Source organism: Daphnia pulex, chromosome 3, assembly GCF_021134715.1.
Source record: "Daphnia pulex isolate KAP4 chromosome 3, ASM2113471v1".
NCBI lineage: Eukaryota > Metazoa > Arthropoda > Branchiopoda > Diplostraca > Daphniidae > Daphnia > Daphnia pulex.
In genome coordinates, this window is record NC_060019.1 from 11,805,080 (window position 1) to 11,826,314 (window position 21,235).

A 21,235-nucleotide genomic window follows, 5' to 3' on the forward strand; every position below is an offset into this window, starting at 1 on the left:
GGCGGCAGAGCACTTATTTTCAACCTTCGTCCATGCGTGTGCACAAGAAAACGGAACGTTTCTTTTTCTATTCGAGGACGTATAATAAAACACTTCCATAGTCTTGTTCTTTTTTCATTTCAATAATATACCGGTTCACGACAGATTTCCATACGAAAACAATAAATTAAGACACTCGAAAGTCAAAAACACACAAACTTAATCAAATGCGAAACGAAACGGAGTGGAAATTATTTTATTACAACATCAAATGGAATGAAAAGCAGACATGATTATCTATATTCTATGAACCTAAATCTCAATGATCAGCCAGAGCGTGCACAAAGATTTTTATTCCATAGAATAAATTTCCGGATTATTCTTTATTACTTTTTGCGCAACAAAAATGTGGCGGGAATTTATTTTTTCGAGTGATCCATGAATGGCAGCCTGAGGTAGTTCAGACTAAAATGTGTGGGCATTGCGACACATACCGCATCCAAGAGCGAACTCTTCTCCAGTAGGTGGATGGACGAGATGGAGTGGACATTCATCCCCATCTAGCTGACGACCCCGCGGTCCTGTAAAAATAGTTTTATAGTTGAATGAAATTGAAAAGACTGAAAGACTATTAATAATACAAACCGGCAGGACATTTAGGCAAAGCATGTTTTGGCATTTCCGTGACATGGCGAAAATCCTCGTGACAGGCATTGCAAAAATGAGTTGTTCCGAAGCAGAAAAAGACAGCCACTGAACAGCAATAACGGCACTTGTACTCGAGGTAATCAGCACCATGGCGGGGACACATTTGTGCTCTTGAAACATCGCTGCAACCGCCGCACACAAGTTCCGACGGATTGAATGAATCACCCCCACCACCTACTCCTTCGACAGCCAATCCTTCCTCACAACGAGCTTCTCCGCCATAATAGGCCTTAGAAAATTTCAAATGAAATTTACCAACCATTTATCGGCTACCAAATATAATGTTAACATACCTTGTTACATCTGAAGCAAACGTAATATGCGTAGCGTTCCATGGCATATCCTTCGGCATCCTGGAAAAATCGATTTCCAGGCAATGAAATGGCTTCGGTTTGGTGGAGACCTTCGTACTCAAGTCTCATCAAAGCTTTGCGCTTGACGTCTTCAAAAAGCTCACGTATCGGAATTAACAAATCATCGAGGAACTCATTTCGTAATTCAGCCTAAAATAACATGGAATTATCAGAATCAAGCTTATGGCATCTAGAATAACAGGAAAAATGAAAAATACCTTGCAAATAGGACAACGAGAAAAGCTGAAGGTGATGCGCGGCCCAGGCCACTTCTTTGATAGAACTGAACGACAGCAATGGGCATGGAAGACGTGTTTGCAACTTAGCTACATGTTTGGGAGATTAATTTTATTATTAGTATTATTATTTGTTTTGTTTTATTTTTTATTTTATTACTATTCCTTTTTTTTTAAATTAAATTAAAATGTGTGCACTAATTTATTTCTAATGTAAGAAGTTGACGAACGCAAACCTGTATGGCTGGTGCAGCAGACAGAGCTTCGGTGAAGCAGATCATGCACATGTCGTCGGCGTCCTGCTTCAGATTTGCTGAACTGCCGGAACAACGAAACAAACAGGGAAGGCATTCTGATTCACCACGCACTCCCCCGCAAGGGTGGCCACAACCGAGCGTTTTTAGACAAGCATTTCGTGAATATTCCTATGGGTTAAGAAGTCGTTATCAGGATGTTATTTCCAATTTTACTCGAAAGAATAGAAAACTAGAAATATATAAGGTCTTACGACGCAATCTGGTTCGCTGCACACATTGATTGTTTGATCGTCAAACAACGAAGCCGATGACGGAGATATAGCCGAACTACAATAGCGACAAGAAGAGGAGGCCCCGACGCCGCCAATTAAGGAGCCGTGATAATTTCCACTTTCGTTCGTAGCGGCAGTGACGTAGACGGAAGAGACGGCAGTTGTCACTCCGTGACGGAACTCAACCAAAGATTTGAGATTCCTGGCGTCAGAAAGCGCCAAGATCCAAAATAATTTAACGCGACCACATCCCTCGTGAACATCGACTTTGATAGCTTCTTCTTCCTCTTTGCAAACCTGAAAAGCCAACACATTTGCAATTTTTTCGACAACATTATTAATAATTTACTTCAAATTACCTGACGCTGATGGGAGCGAAATTTGCGCGAAAGATGCAGAACTCGATCGCAATCAATACAAAGCGGCCCGCAGTCGGAACAGACAATTTGTGCCCCTGTTTCCCCGTCGTCGTGATTGTTACACTGCGGCTAACCGATAAAAAAAAATTCAGAAACATGAACAATTGTCATTGAAAGGTAATTTACTTTGTTCACTGCTCCGCGAGCCCACTGTGTTGATGAGAGACGTTCGACATGCTCGTCTTGCAGTAGGCAAAGGGCAGCCAACGTCAACCACACAGATGGTGTTTGCAAGCAATCCAGGGAACTGCGGCGATCTTCGTCCAATTTGGTAAGCGCAAGAACAGCTTCCGCGATGCCTGCTTTCGTTACAGCTGACCATACTTCAGACAAATTACCCTATTCCCATAAAAGAAACCTTTCAGAATTGAACTGAATTTCTAACAGTTCACTAACAATACCGATGCCATATCTCTAACGAGCTGGATAATGCTCTCTGCTACACGACGGGGCATGTGGCCTCTCATCCACCAGCGAGATCCAAGTTGACGCTGAGGTTGCTGTCGGTTGTTGAAGATACTAGCCATCGTCACAGAAGAAATGGGATTTTTGCTAGACTCTTTATCACGTCCTTTACTTTTTACTTGGATTGTTAACGCTTTGGCGATACATGCCAGAAAAACATCTAAGATTCCGACCCTAGATAATCAGAATGAAGATTGTCACTTTCTGATTTAAAGTAAAATACAACCAAATTCGGGGAATACCTTTCAATTGATCCAGTGGAATTGAGGACTTGCAGAATACCATAATCAGTAGTGGGCAGCACGTCGACGCCAACCAATGAAGCAAAAACAGGAGGGGGCAGCTCAGGCAGCATGCGTCGTAAAAGAGCGGTTACCTAATTATGGGATTCAACGGAGTTTAATTTTCATCGAAACTATTTTAGATGGAAAGCATCACACTGCATTTTGTTGCACTTACCTGACGTTGGATTCGAGGTGAACCGGTATGAAGCAAGCTCAACAAATTGGCCGGTAAAGTAGACTGTTGCGAGATGTAGGTTCGTCCGACTCTACTTCCGCTCAAGGCGAGTACCTACGCAAATAAATCGAAATTAATAAAACGATTCGCATGGTGATGATTATAGTATTGAGGATCGTGGATCATCTTGAGTAGAAAAAAATAAATCAAGGTCATTTAGACCCACTAGCGATTACGCACCAGGGATTTAGATAAGGTGCATGCAAAATTGACAAGTATGTTCAACACAAATAGGAAAGCAAGCCGATAACAAAATGAGGAAAAAAAGTAGAGATCTGGTTTAAAAAAGAGATAAGAAACTTGGGTATCTTTTCGAGCAACGTATAACATGTAACAATTTTATCCAGTCTTTTTATTTGGTCATGAATAGATCGGCTTTGCGTTTGCATGTCTTGTGCTGCATTGGGCCTCACTTGATAGCAGCATTTATTTCACTTCGTTACGATATCAAATCATGGTATGATACTATTTCAGCAACATCTGTCGTTCTCACAACCTTTGTTGTGTTCTCAACCAACAAATTTTTCTTCCGCGGCACAACCCATATTGCGTGTGTCCTTCTTGGAGTCGTCAGGTAAAAAAAATCAATAAAAAAAATTCTCCTTTTGTCAATGTTCAAACTCAAATACAGTAATTCTGTCTTAGTCATGAAGTTTCACGGCAGTCTCGCAGCACTGATTGGAATCGACTGGCCAATCCTGAAATTCTTGGTTTCTATTTGTGTATGGCACACGTGACTAAAGGTAATCACTACCGATATTTAAAAATTTTATGTGCTTATTGCAACCCACTCTACTACCAGGGATAGCCACTTTCATCAAATTGATGCCAACGGCAAGCGTCGTTAGCTGTCCTTCAAAATACGTTGCTAGTTGGAGAGATTATGTCGGTTTCAGCATGTCCATAATTTCCAGCTGCTATTTTTTACAGGAACCTAACATTTATCGCAACGAAAAGGTTTCTATCCTACTTCTGATCAGTCACTAAATCGGAATAACGTTGTTTTTCTTTGATCAGAGAATGATCGCGTGGAGACTGACTTTCGCCAAAATTGAAACACTCCATTGGGCCGGACTAGCTCTGAGTGCATCAACCAATTTTGAACGCTATGGATGGCTCCTAATTTTGTTTACTTCACTTCAATCGCTACTAGCTTTTAGTTTCTTCTATCAATTACAAAAACTAGATCCGATGTGAATACTGTAAATTAATACTAAGAGACGTGGGCCAAAACATTTACCTGCGATAAGAGTTCGAAGCAATACGAATCAGAGATCCGTGAATTAACGTAGCCGGCATCGTGATTTATAGCATCGGTTCCAGTTAAAGTGTCATTTTGTTGTTCCAATTGTAGCAAAGCATCCCATTCTTCTTTCAACCGAACGGTTTCCCGCTGAATGCCATGCAATATGTGAGTGCACACTTGGCGTTGCAAGTGAGTCAACTTCTTGCCGCTGAACAATATTCCAACCTGTTCAAACAAATTCATAATAATAAATATACTGAGCATATTTAAATAGCACAAAAAAAAAATTGAAACAGTAGATATTGCCATACCATGTGCTCTTTCAAATCAATATCCCGAGTCCTTTCAGCTATTTCTCCATCCATTTCATCTTCATTGGGTCCACGATCGGTAGAACGTGAAGGAGAGGCATCTCCCTCGTTTAAAATCAGCCGACCGAAGACCTGGAAAATAAGAAATTGCAACGTAATTAGTGTTATGTTAACTAAACTCACGAATCGTAGGTCAACTTTTCAAAACAAATACCTGTGAGGTCAATAAACGAAACACTCGCAGTGTTTCCGTCTCGCACGTTCGTTGATGAATGGCTAAAGCGTTGAAGGACCGAGAGATACCTCCACCCAGCAAGCGAACTTGACGAATGCGAAGCGAGTTATCGGGCCCTTTCAACTCAAGCTGGATGATCTGGAAGTTGATTTCTATAGTAAAGAAATGATTCAAATCATGATTTAATTCCTAATGGCGACAATTCAAATAAAACGCATACGAGGTAGGGAAGTATGAAGCCACCCAGAAAATCGAGTTTCTACTTCTAAGACGTCCACGATTTGCAGCTCTTCTCCATTTGGTCCGGCTTTGAAAGTCACTCCAGAAACTTTGTTCTAAGAAAAGAATAAATAACATGATAATTAAAGAGGATTTTACGAGGATTTAATAAAAATCTATAAAAACTAAGAAATGGATAACTCACCCCCATATCTCGACTGTTATCGACATATAAACAAACAATGCGTGGTGGAAATCCAGCCGTTTCAGGACAAACTTGGATGGTTATGAGTTTCATTTTACCCCGGTCCTCGTCGCCTGATTCCCAGAAGGTTTCGGTCGAGCCATCAGTCAAACTATTTACCATGGCAGTGCGGCTAGACACCTTAATGTCTATTCCCTCTGTGACTTCAGTCAACATCGTCACATGCCCAGCTGAATGAATTGCAGTATTTTCTAATGCTTCGATATCGACAGTTGCTTCCTCTTCACAACGCGAAAGAATTCGACTGATGTTGCTAAATACGTGGCTCCTAGGTGCACGAAAAAAGACAAATCATTAAGAAACGGACAGCTTTCTACATATTAATTCATCAGTTTTTAACTCACTTGTGAAGAAATGCGTGATCGGTTTGCTTGAATCGAATGTCCCAACAACGGACGGCCATCGCAAGTAGAGGTGTGCCCATCGGGAGTAGTTGCATCAGATTAGATACCGTTTGTAGAAGACCGTGAAACGACTGCAGTAGCGGCGATAATCCTTCTCCAGCTAAACTGACGTCTGAAGTTGGATGCTGTCCTACTAAGTTGTCTTTGCTTGTCGATCCATCAGCTCCCCCAGTCTCCACTTTGTTGTTGGCTGTTTCCAGAGACGGAGCAAGTGACGATACTAACCACCAGAGAAGATCATGCAAGCACACTGGCTGAGTGACGTTTTGCAGGAGCCACGACAAATTCTAATGGATAAACAATATAACATAATGATTTTCCAAGTGATAAGACTTTATCAAGTGATGACACACCTCCATTGCAAAGACACGGCAAGAGGCTTTTCGCAACGCCAGCTCCATGGAAGTCCGAAGAGAGTCAAGATCATGTCGCTGAGCAACAAAATCTAAAACCGGCAATGTCGATTGTGTTGCCGCATGGTCATGAGATCCGGACATTAACTTAACGGTATCTTGGAGAGCTTTGGAGGGTGAACGCAAAAGCGCTAAACCTCCGTCGATTCCTTGTTCATCAGCGCTGCTGGTTCGTCTCCTCTGCGATACTCCAGTGATGGAACCGTCCGGCTCTTGAGATGATCTCAGATGTTGGGCAAGTGGCTGTGTAATCATAGAGACCGATCGATGTAACTGCCTGCCGAACCCATCGCAACTTTCTTTTATTCCTCGACAAGGATCCATCTTTTGAAATAGAAAACTGTCAAACACAAAATCATTAAACTTATCACTTGATATGTAATACTTCAAAGGAATTTTCCACTTCTCCATCGCCGAAATTAACTTCGTTGTTGGACAGCTGAGGGCTGCATCCCGATTTAAGAACGGGAAGACATTGAAATTGAAGCCAAGGGAAAATATCACCTGACGCTTGGTATCCACTCTAGAAATGGGACAAAGAAAAATTAGTAAATAATAATCTGCTTTAAAAACGAAATCGAAACAGCAACACTGCAAAGATTTTCACCTTGGAAGGTGGGGCTGAAATCTTTCTGTTTGACAAATCCTTGTCAATTTCGGAGACTGAACTAAGTGACGGCTGATGCATTAGGCTCCTTCTTCTTCGTTCCAGTATTTGTTGATTCTTTTCAGGACTGGACGACGTAGCTAGTTGCAATAAGAAAAGAGCGTTGTCTTTGAGAATGACGTGTGTCTCCAATGGTGTTGAGGGTCTTAACAGTTGGGTCGTGGGTGTGGTAGTTGAAGTGATTGATACTTTTCTTCTCAATCGCTTGCCCTTGTCATCTTTAAGGCCGAATGCTTCACCCACTTGTCTCCTCTGTTGCAAGTACCGATGTCGACAATCCTCGCACAATAAGTACCACGAACTTCCCTATAAGACCAACACAAAAATAAGCTAGAATTAATTTCCATATCAACTGAGGAATCCAATTTGGATCTAACCTGAATGCCTCCTTCGCCACAATTTCCTACCCAGCCCCCGCAGTACTGTCCGTCGGGGTTGTAACCCAATCCAAGGGCTGGCTTCTGACAGCCTGGATGAGCTTGTCTCATGTGAGCGGTTACAGGCACGGCAAACAATCCGCCGCATAGTTCACAGTTAGATTCCGGTCGGATGCTCTCTCTACGGGACTTGCGTTTTCGCTCTTTATCGCGTGCATCTCTGTTTTCAGTTTTCGGTTTAGCCTTGGACACGCTCTCATTCTGGAACTGGGCGACACTGAGCGTCGAGGATGAAGCCGTCGGCTCAGACTGTATCAACTCAACACAACGCCCGCTCATCTTTTCCCAAAGTTCGACCAGGAGGCTAAGTGTTGGAGTTAAAGACGATGCCACTTTGTTGTCAGGAACATCCGGTTGTATCTGATGATTGCTTGCCGATTCCCCTCGTTCCGTGTTCCAACTCTCTTCTAACGCTACCGGCAGTGGAGATGCAAACGGCCCTGATAGCATATTAGTAGAAAAGATTTCGACCGAGTGCCGTTGGCGCGCTTTCTCCTCTCGTGTCTTGCGATGTCGAGGATCTCCGCGCAGTGGTACAATCGGGTCCACTTGCTTGGGTAAATTGGGATGAAACTTCAAGAAGGAAGCGCAAGCCATAGCGTCGTGAACCAATCCTTGATGCCAAAGGTTGGCGGCGAAGACAGCGCGCAGACATTCGGCCGTAGAGGGACTCATGCCAACGCGAGCTATCTCTTGTTCCAGCATCAGAGAGCGCCCACCAATGTGCTGGCCAGCGGTTGGTGATCGCGATTTTCGGCTTCTTGTTCCACCACGCGACGCTCGCTCTTTGGTACGAGATGCTTTTGGGGACAACCGCTGAGGTGAGCGGGTCAAGTCAGATATCAACTCAGCACCAAGATTAAACTGATTGGTTTTGTTGGCTTCCGGACTCGTCTGAGTTCCCATTTGTGTAACGTTTTTAGCCTGGGATTAAAAAAATAATAAAGAAAAAATGACTTCACATGAAAGTGTTAACATTTTCTTAAAATACCATAACTGTGATGACTGATTGATCCACACTCTGCGACATTTGCGTTGCTGGACTCAAACTTCGGCTACGTTGAGTATTTTCTACTTAAAATAAGGGGCAGGGAGTAAAAAGTCAAAATTATCTGTAATGCTTCTAGGTTACGGTAACTAACCTAATTTTACTGTACCAGAAGAGGGAAGCGAACCGGAAGGTTTTGAGCAGCCTCCTGGTGACGAATGAGCCGATAGCGAACGATTCACCACCGCGATAGCTCCGGTCTTCCGACTAGGAATGGGGCTGGAGGAAGGTGAAGCGTTACCGTTAGCTCGGCTCTCGCCCATTACTCGAACCATATCCTTAACCGATACTCCTTGCAATTCAGGTGGAAAATTCCTGGGAAAACCAAATATATTGACAAATTTCAACAAAAATGTAACAAATCAATGATTAACGATGCGAACCTTGAACGAGGTGGTGGACTAGGCGCCTCTTTAACTAATGATCCGTCACGTCTCAGCCAATTTTGAAATGCTGAGAGTCGCCCTACAGCAACTGCAGCAAACGGGCCACAAGATCCAACCAAAGCTCCGGCATCTTCTACGCTTGATTCCAATGATGCTTCCTGTTTAATTAAACGTTGTTCAATTATTCCAGCAACTAAAAATAACTAGTTTTCATTTACCTGCACATGAAGTGACGCCGTTGATTCAGATGTACTTTGGACATTTGATTTTGGAGACTGGTCGATCTCGCCTTTCGGAGGCGATTTCTGTGAGGAGGTCGGTCGAGGAAATTCGGAGTCTTTGTCTATGCCAAAAATGAAAGTGCTTACGGGCTCTGGAGACGAGAAGGCCGACAGATTAGCCTGTCGCTCAGCACTCTCGCTAAAATCGTAAGCCGGCTTGAGTAATTGTGCCGGACTAGATTTATCTGAACCTGCTGAAACTAGAAAACAACAGTAATGAATAACACTGATTGAACCTTCCTGTCCATGTTTCAATAAATTACCAGATAGAACCTCATCTTCGTGGCGGAGGTAAACCATTTGATGACGATCAACAGCAAGTGACCAAGCCTCCAGTTCGTTATTTGAACAGAACTGACGAGCGGAAGAGGGTAAAAGCTTTACCCATGCTCCCTCCGAAGTTTGTCGCTGTTTAAATAATTTCAAGATGAAAATTTAAAAGCTTATTAAAGTAATGGAATCATACTGAATACCTGCTCAGTTACTAAAAATGAGCTGCCAAGTTTTAATTTTCCGACCGGCAAAGCTTTCAAACTGGGCAGTGCTCGAATGTTATGTCCAGAAGCTCCACAGTCAACCACATAGAACGTCTGCGCCGAACTGAACACTTTTTCTTCTTTCTTATCACTGTGATAATAAACAAAAGTGTTAATTTCATTTTCCGAATTAAATTGCTCACAAAAGTACCTATCCGCTTGACTGTTTTTATGGTGTGAGGGCGGGTCGTCACCCATCTCGTCTCCTTCATTCTGAGTAGTACTGATGGGAAAGAGCAACGTCTTACTGATGTGCTGGTTGTATTGGAGGCACCATGCTTCTGAATATGGATTAATACACCATTCCCTGATAGATTCCGTGCTCAATCGTAACCAAGTTCCGTCGTCATTACACAACTAAAGAAAAAGAGAATGCAATGCTGACATTCATCAAACATTACAATATAAAATATTTTGATTTCAAATACCTCTTCAATGAATGAGATGGTTCCTTCGCATGCTACAATCCCTATTTGTTCCCCTTGAAGTGAAGGCTGAGCCCGCACACGCAAACCAGCACTTGCTCGAGTTCGGAATTGACGTAGCCGATGAGAAGGTGACGAATTGTTCCTTACTGTGACGTTGTGGGAGGGAGGTAAAACTCCTTGTGGTGGCTCTTTCACGTCGACTTTGTAAACTTCATCAAGCGGGTAGCCGTCGATGGTTACGTGAATAGAATAAAGTCCAGCAGCACTTGGTGTCCAGTTAGCACTGTAAGAGCCATCAGCGTTGGGCCGAACAAGCATTGTTTCGCTAGTTCTTCGCTTGATGGGTGACACGAATCGGAGCTCCTCAAACGAGTAGTTTTCATAGGCCTGATTTACAAATTCGTTTCAGACCAGTGCAATCAGTTAAATAGTTGATTTTTACGAACCTTAAGAAATGTGATGGCGTGAAGGCACATTCTATCTTTCGTGGTAACATCATATGGCACATCAAGAACTGGTTCGAGATGTTCATCGCAATTTTTCTCGTCTCCCGAGTAAAGCCGCTTGGTTGGTGATAACAAAGCATCGTTGGTCGTCTGCGTAAGGTCACATGGAACCGCTCGAATATTTACCTGAAACAGAATATAGATAAAAGACAGGTTAAACTACTAACCCAGCATAAGTATATGCAAATCACACCTTGAGATTGGGAACATGAACAAGGTGGCCGTACTGGTCACGAGTTAACAGGGTCAAAATGGCTGGCCATCCGGCACGTAACCCTTCACTGACCACTGTCGTCGTGGTTGATGTCACTGTCGTTGCCTCAGAGGGAGTTTCTTCGTCTTCTTCATCTAAAATATAATACAACATTTTTCTTTTAAGTGAAATGAAATTTAAAATGTATGGATTAGTTAAAAACAATTGATAAACAAAAATACCTTTATCATTTGTAACCGATTTAATGGGCGACCCGAACCCAATGGTACCAAGAGAAGTACTATTAGGGACCCCAAAAGTGGCCAAACTAGCCGAGAAAACGCCTGGAAAAATTAGTTGCGATTTAGACGGATCGACGACCGATTCCGGCTGGAGCCAACGAGCTAAACGACCGCCACTCGTCTCTTCCGAAGCACTGACAAAGTCTCGCAGAAACTGCCTTTCTTTTCCGCTTACGCTACACAGCATAAATAAGAAACGAAAAATGCCTTTATAATTTGTGTTTTTTTCGTGTGTAAACAGCGAAAGTGCTTTTGGTTAAAAAAAAAAGACAAACATATTCCTCCGAAAATAGTAGATAACAAACCTGAACGGCAGATTCCCCTCCAATGCTTCGTGGATGGTTGGCAATTGGGAGAGGGCTAACCCTTTACTTAAAAGACCAGTATGGGCAGTGTAGATCTGTTGTGTTATTGATTCCATGGAATCGGCGTCCATTTCATCGCCTGAAATTGAAACAATTTTTATTTTTATACTATCAGTTTGGTTACACTGGACTAAGGATTTAATAACCTCTGGATTGTGGCAAAGCGAGATCTCTTTTCATTAGGGTTGCCGAACACATCCCACCTAGGTATGCCAGTTCGGTTTCCAGCAAACGAATAGCATTGTTAGTTTCCTGCCACTCGTATCCAACCACTGTACAGCGGAATCCCCAAGAGGACGCTTTGTCAATTCGAATGCAGTCGGACGCTGATTCCAAAGAGAATATAACTTCATTGCCTGAAACGAGAACAACAAACATTGGTATAAGGCAATAACATTTTCGATCACAATATTACCTGGTAAGATCATGGAATGTGTAGGCCAGTTATCGGTTCCACCGAACTTTTTCAATGCAGGCCAATAATCTGCTAGAGAAGCATCTGCCTGGTTTTTAGGGAAAACCGAAGGCAAATAAAGCTGAAGAGAATCTTCGACCTGGCTCGTGCAGCACTGACCGTCAAACTCTAAACACATCCAGCGGACACTCTCCGGGAAAGATACACTAAGAACGCAAAAGGGTGAAGAAAAGACGGATAAACTCAGTTAGGTAATCTTCAGGGTTACTAACATACTTCGTGATTATTACCGGAAATGAGATACTGTTGCGGGACGATATGGATGATCACTCTCGACTACCACCACTTTTGGAGATGTAGTTATGCAAGGGTCTTCATCGGGCATATTTCCACCTTTTTCAGACGACAGAATGTCGGCCAAGCAAAGTGCGGAAACATGGGGTAGTAAAACTCGGATGAGCTCCAGGATTTGTACAGCATTCTACGATAGAAGATTTCCAATTAAAGAAGAACTTAGAAATATTTAATTTTTAAAAAACAAGGAGTTTACTTTTGGATCCGATTCGGCCACGACGCCAATGTTGGCTACGACAAAAGGCAATAAATATGAGACGACGTGTGACTTGCAAATGATGGGCAGACTGTGATGGATTGGCAAAGAACGAGCTGCACACAATAGATCAGATGTACAACGAACAATCGAACTTGTAATCGACATGATGCTCTTCCTCGCCTGATTCCCAATAGCTGATAACGACGATTGCTGAACCTCGGAATTACTGGGAATGCTTAAAATCAAGTGAAAGAAACACACGTAGTACTATAAGTTGATTCTAAGATAGCAAAATGCTGACTCACTTGCAATAGAGAATGTAAGGCAACTGGCCACGGATGTGATTCGTTCCATTGAAACTAAGCAGGCAAGCTGAGAAGTTGAAAGTGGTTCCATCCGGGCCTTTAATAGAAAGAACACCTCCGTCGCCATTATGTGTCTTTCCACCTTGATTCCGAAGCCGGAAAGTATATCGAGTGTTTTCCTATTGATACAAATTTGATGAGAATCTAACAGGAGAATGTGAGGGAAAAATGTGGGTTCGCAAACCTTGATGGGAACAGGGCGATCGAACTTTATTTCTGCCACATCATTAATGGAATCTTCGGGTCCGTAAGAGCCACGCACTACAGCCAAACTATGCCAACTAAGTGTCTGAGCAGCATCGCTAGCACTTCGAATCTATAACAGAGATGCAACCACGTGAAATACCCATTTTTGTATGAAACTCGATAGAAAAACTTGCCAATTCAAGTAATTCCAATTCGTAGGTGTAACTGCCTCCACCGCCAAATACGCCAACGCCAATGACGCTGACATTTGGTCGATCTACAGTGAAGCAGATGGCGTCTGGTGATCCATTACCAGTATTCCATGACCGGTTCTGACTAGAACTGGTGAATCGCGATGGAGTCGCAAGAATTCCACGGGTTGTACTAACATCCAATTCCTGAATGACGATAATTTCAATGATTTGCTGTGTAAAATTTAATTGAGTAGAAATAATCGATTGGATGCTTACTTCAATCGAACAAACTTGTGAGGCCAATTCCGCCACTACACGAGCTAAGAGCCGACATGAATACTGCACTAATTTGTCGGACCAAATTACTGGCTCCATGTCAAGAGACTGACGCACGGGCCAGGTGGCGATGAGAAACAAGCGATCAAGAACCGCTCGGCAAGGTCGATGCACTAACGACTGACCCTCAACCTAAGACAACATTTGCACATGATCAACACATTTTTTTAAAAATATGAATCTGAATGAATATACCATATGTTCGACGAGAACTGGAAATTGGTGCGAATCCATTTGTGGAAGAGTTGGACTTGTAGACCCATTTTCCGACGGACTGCTGAGACAAGGGGCTCCTTCCATTTCGGGTGATTGAAACTGACGGCGCACATGAAGCGACTCTTGCAAGTCGCACAAATTAGGTACAGCTGACCTAAGCCGTATGTGGTGACTGCATAAGGAATCGATAACAGCAGCCAACAACTGATCACTGTTCCCAGGTGCGTTAGAAACCTGGGAGTAAGTAACAACGTTAAAGTAAGCATGATTGTTGTTGATTAAAAACAAACAAAATTTATACAGTGTCAGTTATTTTATCATTTACTTTTTGGATTTGATCCAACAACTCGCATAGAATCGTCCATTTAAGTGAGGCGGTTGGATAGAAGACGTGAAAACAGGCGACGAAGGAGTCATGTGTTTCTTTAGCAACTTGTTCCAACATGACCATATAAGTGGAATCTTCAATAGAGAAATCAACAGTTTCTTTTTAAAATTTGTAAATTTACTACTATCAAACAAAGCACAACTCACTGCATGGTAATCCAACCGTATGACTCTTATTCAACAACCCGAGTACAGGGTCACTCAATATTGACCTCAAAGTAGTTCGAACGTTAACGATTGCGCGAACAACAGCAACACTCTCTTCGATCAATTTTTTGGGATTTTTACCTATAAAGAAGAAGTAATTTAATGTTATGAGGCACAAATGAAAGAAAATTTTGAACTGTACTTTTCACTGGATATAACTCTAGAATGTAAAAGCGTAGAAGTCGCATTGAAACACGACACACAAAGACAATGCGTGAAAGATCTTGAATATGGGCATGATCTTCCTTAAGATTCACTTCTGGACCAGTAAGACCATTTGTAGTCATCGCTTTTAATGCCGACCAAGCCCATTGAGTTAAATTGAGCAAGGCCGTAAAAGAATCCTATTGGTGAGAGAGGAATATTATAAATGAACAAATAAGTATTTCCAACTAGATTTTCAAAAAAAAAAATAAAATCTTTACCGGCGTCACTACTTTGGAGAAGTTGCTGCTGATGGAATGAACGGTTTCAATACTACTGTGCGGCTTGGACGACGGAGCATCGTGTGCTATCACTCGAAATAGAATTTGAGGTAATTGACCAGCATTCACATCTGTTCCATTATTTGATTTCTTTGACGGTTTGAAGGTGAAAGTTACTCTATATACCAGAAGGATTTCAAACAAATCAAGAAATTGGTCAAGAAAATAGGATTTTTTAAAAAATTACTGGTCTTCTGTGGTAACTGTGCTTTGGCCACCGGATCCGCAGTCACTTGATGGTCCGTTAACACGCGCCCATGCCAAATACCAACGATTAGCTTGAAGGCGAAGGGGCTGGGAAAATAGAATTGGAAAGCGTTGTCGAGCTCCACATTCGTAAACTACTTCGTCGGTTTCTGCAAGCAGTTCACCATCTCCTTCTTGGTCACCTCCTCCTATCCCCAGATCGAAAACCTGATAAAGAATCATAGGCAAGTCGTGTAAAACTATGGCTAAAGAGTGAAGACTCAACTATCAATGCTGATAATGCTTTACCTTAATCTTCCCCATGTATTCGCCACGGCCACCGAATAGTGAGAAGCCACCAAGAAGAATATCTGTGTCGGACATGAAACGAATCGCTTCAACTGAATGTCCTGAATACCCCCAACCTCCTCCGTGGCCTAGACACAAGATAATTTACTTAGTTTTGACTCAATCAATTTAGGAAATTTCACAGGGAAAATATGTAGAGAACACACTTTCAAAGCGATTGACGACAGAAAAATCTTCTTTAGTGAAACAGCGATTGACAAGCGACTTATGGGGGTCCTGGTTTGTTATTTCTTTGATTGGAATCTGTTGGCATCGAGTGAGAGAATCGAGACAACAGAGCAGGTGAAGAGCAGCTTGCGTTTGCGTTACTTTCGACGAGGGAACAACCGGCAAGGTAAGAGCCGGTCGAAAAATATCGGCAACATCAACTGATTCTTGTTCTTTCATAACGGAAAGTAAAGAGCTGCCGTAGGAGGGATGTACAAGTCCGGAAGCAAACACATTGTAACCTCGCACCATCGAAGTGGATTTACAGAAACTAAAATATAAAAAAATATAAATATTATTGTACCAACAATTATAGCTTTAGCGAAATTTAACTTACCTCCATAAAATACTATAGACGGGATCCCAAGTCAGGATGGTGTTAGCAAAATTAGCTTGCTCTGTTCCAGAGAAGCTTCGACATTGACCATCGTTTCTATTGATGACTAGATTACGGGATGACGGCTTTGAGTGAGTTGGCAAAATGGCTAACAAAATAATAAATAAGCGTCAATAGATTGTTATTCGGCGAAAAGAAAATTTGTTCAAGTACCAAAGTAATGATCTGTAGCTAAAACGGTGGAATGATGAAACTCCTCTTCGCTGACAAGACTTTCTTCCAGCTTGAAAAAGGTTTGGTCTCCTGACGCACCAATCCAAGACGCCCTCTTTCCGCACTTTGGTCCTATGTGAGTCACGAAACCCGGAACGGAATGCCAAACAATTGAAGACGCACCACAGTGATCAATATTCGATGGATCTCTAGCTAATTGTCCTTTCTGTAATCAAAAAGTAGTGAATTAAAAAAAAGACATAGATATTTAATCTGATGGTGAAACTGTTTTTATTTTTTTATTTACCAAATGTGCTCCCCACGTGAGTACGTCGCCATCGGTTGTTAGTACAACTGTATGGTGACTTCCAGCAGCTATCATAGAAATATTCACTGCGCATGGCATTTTTACAAGGTTAGGAGAGCCACGAGAAGAAAGGTCCCCAACACCCAACTGTCCGTAACTATTACTGCCAAAGGTGTACACCTGCCCATCAGTTGTCAGAAGAACTATAACCAAGATATAAAAAAAATAAAGCAGATATGAGAAACCATTGTAAGTAATAAGGAAACATTAAATTCCAAGAAATTTATGTTTAACCTGAATGATGCAATCCACAGGCAACTTGCGAAACCCGCACTTTACTGTGAAAACTAATTGGACCAGGGGAAAGCGACGCCAGTTTATTAGTATCACGATCCCCATCACTTCCTAATGCAGCGTCGATGCCATCTATGATTTCAAACAGATTTGAAAGAGATTCTAAATACATATCACAAAATCATGCACATACTTTTTTGCGGCTGGCCAGCAGGAATCTTTTTAGCATCCCATCCTTTTGGAGCTTCACGATTCATCATAGCCACTTTGACTTCAGAAGGATGGCGACGTCGATGGTGGCGGTGGCGACGATTTCCATCAAGGGCAACGTCCGCATTCAAAGCTATTGAAACCAATTTTAAATTACATGCGAATAAGTTTTTTTTCTTTTAATAACAATATTACCAGCACCAAGTAAGACTTCGCGCATTTTCGGATCATCAATTCCTCTTCCATCCAGTCTTGAAGCACGAAAGTTTGCTACATCCACTAGAGCAGCATTTGGAAATACTTCAGCAGGAGCGCGAACAAAGCGTCCCATTAGGACGGCATTGTTGGCTGCCATGGGACTACCTCTACCGCGTCCCAAAGAAATAATGGGAACGGGAGCGGGTGGCAATCCTATACCGACGTCTGAATTCGGAATTCGCGCGCACGTTCTACATGCACCACAAACGGTACAGCCAGCTTCACCAGATCCACACCCACAGAAGGTTCCTGGTATTCTACCGGGACTATTGGTGTTGACACAAGTGGATCCAAAACCCTTTTTTATATATAAGCGTGAACAAGTAAATAATTGATTGTTACATCGTATAGAAGAGCAAACTAACCGTGCATTGACCACACTGTGTACAGACCATGCATTGATCTACACTCCAGTGATGTTCATCTGCGGCGCACAATTTCATTTCGGTAGCTGATCCGCTGTCTTCTGATTCAATTTCGTCGTCGATGGGTTCTTTGCAAGCAGAAAGCAGGGTTGTTGATTGCAACTGAGAATTGTTTTCAGATTGCTTTGCTTGCGACGATGAAAATAAATCACGTCCGCATTGGCCCTTATTATTGATCCCAAAAGTGTAAACTACACCTTTATCGGTGAGAGTTACTCCATGAGCTTTTCCCAAGGCTACTTTAACAATACGGTCCTTAATACCCAACAGTCGTCCTGTTTTCAAAAACTTTCAGTTAGAATAAGAAAAAGAAAATCAAATTTAAAAAATGTACCTGAAGTAGATTCACAATAAGTGGAATCTTTGCCAAACAGAAAAAGTTCGCCATCTTTGGTTACCATGGCCGAACTTCCATTATTGCAAGCAATATCAACAACCACTTTCCCTTCAATGGATGAAAAACGTTTCGGTCGACTTGATTTCTGCTGCCTTCGATGCTTGGCTAATAATAATGACAATCGTTAAAATTTTCATATTGTAAGGGGGGAAATCACAAATTTACTCAAATCGCCGTCTTCTCCTCTTTTGGCCAACCCGGCAAAGAATGCAGTCCCGTCTGCACCCAAGAAAACAGCATGCAAGCCGTCATGTCCCGTGGCACAGCGAACAATCGACGGGCTTTTTGGAAGAGGAAGTTCATACCAGCGATTTGATGTCTGCTCTTGGTTATGGACCAACTCTCCAACCGTCTTCAACCCTAGAGAGGAAGCTTTCCCTTGGTAAGAAACCTAAGAAAAAAAAGTTTACTTTGTGCATACGCACAGCTATAATGACGAGATGAGGATAGTAGTACTTTTCCTGAAGAGGAAACCATCAGCATAAATTCCTTTCCAGCCACTATGCTGGTAAATCCTTCGTCAGCATTGAAATTAATTTGCCGTAGGTCGGTGTTTTCATCATTTATTGAAGCTCCTACAATGTATAGACTCTGAAGAGCCAATCTCAATCTACTCTCTCCAAATGAAAATAGCTCCCCTTTGTTGATTTCGAATAGAGTTGCATGGAGTTCGTCCTAATAAATTGTTTCGAAGCAGAATGTTACGAAACAAAATTTCTTTTTAGTATTGAAATGAATTTACTTCGTCTGTTTTGAAAACGCTTCCGAGACGGTTTCCATCTGAAAATAAAGACGAGTTTTTGCCGATTGAATCTTGCAGATTAATGCAATCTTTCAATGCCAATGTTTCGTTATCGACTATGTGAAGGTTTCGATCTTCCTTGCTGTAAGTATGAAGAAATAATTGTCCCTAAAATTTAAAAAAAAAAAAAAATATTATTGTGTCCACACTTCCCTTGTGATATAAGATAAATCAAATACATTGAAGAAAAGCAAAGTGCCCTTCTTGGGCACGTTTTTTTTGTTGGATGCGTACAATCGACCACTGACAGTACTACCAAGTCCTGATCCAATTTTGTAAAGTCCACAGGACGATAACAAGAAAATAAATGGCCCGTCACAAGCAATGGAGTTTTCAATCAAATCTTTGCCTGTTAAACAACAAAAAGAGTCGGTCATTATTATCGTGTGTAAATTTATTAGAATAATAATTACGTACCTAAATTCACAGAGAAGCATGTAACAAGTGTCTTCTGCTGGATTCCCTGTGTAAACCAGTCTGGTACATGAGAAGTTCCAATCACGGTGGACCGAACTCCTTTTTGAAGAGTCAGCATTATGTTGGGGAGCTATAAATAAAAAAGCACTCTTTTATCACGAAATTTAAATAAACTTGCTACAAAATTACTAACCACAATTATTTGAGCAGCCAACGGACGGGCAACTGTGATGAGAGCGTCGAGGGCTTGTAAAATTCGCGGAGTTACACCCCAAGCGATGACTAAACTAAGAAGACAAGACGAAGCCAAAGATGACAAGCTTTCTCCCACCTCTTGTGTTTCGATCGTGGAAGTATTCTCAGCATCAGTCATTGTTGACAATTTGAGAAGTAGTTCAAATAAGGGTTCTAGTATGAAAATGAACATGTATCGTCACTTAATTCTAAATTCAACTTCAAAATAGGCAAAGTAGGCATACCAACAACATGACAGGGCTCTGACATCAAGCTTTCTGGAAAGAGATTCTGCAGTATTCCTAAAAGAGCTTTTAGTACTTTGAAGCATAACTGAGGATGTGTCACCTGACTTTCTTGTATCAGATCAAATATGCTTCTCAGACTTATTACTACAACCTACAATTTAAAAAAATTATTGGTAATTTTAATAAATGTAGAAGCAGGAAAAGAATAACAAGTAAACCTGAGGAACTTGGAGAACTCGTTCACTTTTCTGATTTTCATCTGTAACTGGTTCTTCATTTTCTAAATCCAAATTGGAACTAGTGAGGAGTTTGCATAAATTATATCCTTTCTTAGCAGCCACATCTTGTTCTCTAATAATCAGTTTGCGCACAAATGCAAGAGAGGTAAAATATGAAGGATCTGCGTTGATTCCCAATTCAGAAGAAGTTATTGCAGAAACAAACAAGTCCTATATGAAATATAAATAAAGTATTATATTTGTTTAATTTGTTTAATTTTTAATAGCACACCTTGTAACCAGTCAAACATTTGGAATTATTGTTACATCTCCCTTTCCTAAGTGAATTTTCTACAACTTTGTGAAGAATTTTTCCTAGGAAAGATCCACTAGATAGTTCCTCTGAACTTTCCATCTTGCTTATTGTTCAATGGGTCAACAAGACATCTCTCCATCAGTTTTCTCAACTTCCAAAAAATTCTGTAGAAAAGAAGTAAATACTTCAGATTAGGTCATGTCATGAATTCAATCCAAGATTTTAATCATAACTTTTACAATTTAGAGTACAGTAACCCAAATGACCTTTTGACTTCACTGCTAATACTTGAATTCAAGGTTTTATAGGCGAAATCGAAATTTAAAGAGTGGTCAATATCATTTAAAGTATTCACCCTCACTACACTTAAGATTTAAAAAAAAACACACACTGTAATCATATAGGTACGTTTAGACCTTACTTTTTTAATTAACTTTCTTGCCTTTATATCCTAGCACCGCACACCGGCTAGAGACCTTGTCGACTGCTCAAAGTTGAGCTGTTTACTATTGTTGCACGGCCGATAGCATTTCAGTGATATATCCCAACAGTGCACGAATTCCAAGTTTGAGAAAATTTCGAGAGAGAAAAGCTGAACTAGTTTCAGAGCTACTGGTGGTAAAATTATTAACTATATTTTGTTTTTTGTTATATAACTTATCTTTTGGTACAGTAACTGAGTAACTGTACCAAAAGATAAATACTACAGTAAAATATAAAATATTTTTATTGGTATTTATTATTGACGTAATAAGCTAATTCAACGATAGATAACAACTTTGTTCTCCTCCATAGCCAGTCCATAGCCTATTTTTTTAATGACGACAAAATTTGGTTCAGGACAACGCCACTATCCACCAACGAACGCCGAGGAGAGCGCGAAAGATCAAATTATGCTACATAGAATACTTTCAATCTACAGTTACCAATGGATTCGTCAACACCACGCCTGATTTGTCCGACTTTTCCTTTTTTTAGAAAACTTTAATTATTGTCAACTAGA

At 41.4% G+C, this 21,235-nt stretch overlaps 2 protein-coding genes across 6 annotated transcripts; one reads left to right on the top strand and one right to left on the bottom strand.

Moving 5' to 3' along the window:
- Nucleotides 1-219: 219 nt before the first annotated feature.
- On the bottom strand, nucleotides 220-20,795 carry LOC124191237 (E3 ubiquitin-protein ligase MYCBP2-like). Of its 5 annotated transcripts, none has more exons than XM_046584330.1 (67): nucleotides 20,654-20,795; nucleotides 20,209-20,396; nucleotides 19,917-20,147; nucleotides 19,696-19,849; nucleotides 19,410-19,624; nucleotides 19,217-19,346; nucleotides 18,979-19,148; nucleotides 18,740-18,907; nucleotides 18,454-18,672; nucleotides 18,163-18,388; nucleotides 17,935-18,102; nucleotides 17,541-17,875; nucleotides 17,119-17,473; nucleotides 16,901-17,050; nucleotides 16,708-16,839; nucleotides 16,414-16,616; nucleotides 16,107-16,332; nucleotides 15,894-16,041; nucleotides 15,496-15,827; nucleotides 15,290-15,417; nucleotides 14,982-15,208; nucleotides 14,735-14,912; nucleotides 14,452-14,653; nucleotides 14,250-14,390; nucleotides 14,041-14,177; nucleotides 13,695-13,949; nucleotides 13,440-13,631; nucleotides 13,164-13,367; nucleotides 12,968-13,099; nucleotides 12,724-12,902; nucleotides 12,416-12,653; nucleotides 12,156-12,346; nucleotides 11,866-12,071; nucleotides 11,597-11,806; nucleotides 11,391-11,529; nucleotides 11,026-11,261; nucleotides 10,784-10,938; nucleotides 10,531-10,716; nucleotides 10,085-10,471; nucleotides 9,808-10,013; nucleotides 9,594-9,747; nucleotides 9,384-9,528; nucleotides 9,058-9,320; nucleotides 8,837-8,997; nucleotides 8,548-8,768; nucleotides 8,397-8,479; nucleotides 7,346-8,329; nucleotides 6,909-7,274; nucleotides 6,687-6,824; nucleotides 6,242-6,625; nucleotides 5,829-6,175; nucleotides 5,425-5,752; nucleotides 5,221-5,335; nucleotides 4,980-5,152; nucleotides 4,766-4,897; nucleotides 4,449-4,679; nucleotides 3,149-3,262; nucleotides 2,932-3,065; nucleotides 2,626-2,863; nucleotides 2,351-2,563; nucleotides 2,165-2,293; nucleotides 1,785-2,102; nucleotides 1,513-1,701; nucleotides 1,259-1,366; nucleotides 981-1,190; nucleotides 625-916; nucleotides 220-560 (listed from the first exon to the last, which is right to left on the bottom strand). In XM_046584330.1, exons 2-67 carry the CDS (start codon nucleotides 20,329-20,331, stop codon nucleotides 445-447), a joined length of 14,100 nt encoding a protein of 4,699 aa, XP_046440286.1. In that variant the 5' UTR covers nucleotides 20,332-20,396; nucleotides 20,654-20,795; the 3' UTR covers nucleotides 220-444. The 5 variants fall into 5 exon arrangements, with proteins under 5 accessions (XP_046440286.1, XP_046440288.1, XP_046440287.1 ...); XM_046584332.1 differs by having other exon boundaries at nucleotides 8,397-8,476; nucleotides 8,563-8,768; nucleotides 17,113-17,473; XM_046584331.1 differs by having other exon boundaries at nucleotides 8,563-8,768; nucleotides 17,113-17,473.
- Nucleotides 3,510-4,649, top strand: LOC124191239. The gene is made up of 4 exons (XM_046584333.1): nucleotides 3,510-3,782; nucleotides 3,854-3,951; nucleotides 4,011-4,165; nucleotides 4,226-4,649. The coding sequence occupies exons 1-4, from the start codon at nucleotides 3,571-3,573 to the stop codon at nucleotides 4,403-4,405; spliced, it is 645 nt and encodes a 214-aa protein (XP_046440289.1). The 5' UTR covers nucleotides 3,510-3,570; the 3' UTR covers nucleotides 4,406-4,649.
- Nucleotides 20,796-21,235: the final 440 nt, after the last annotated feature.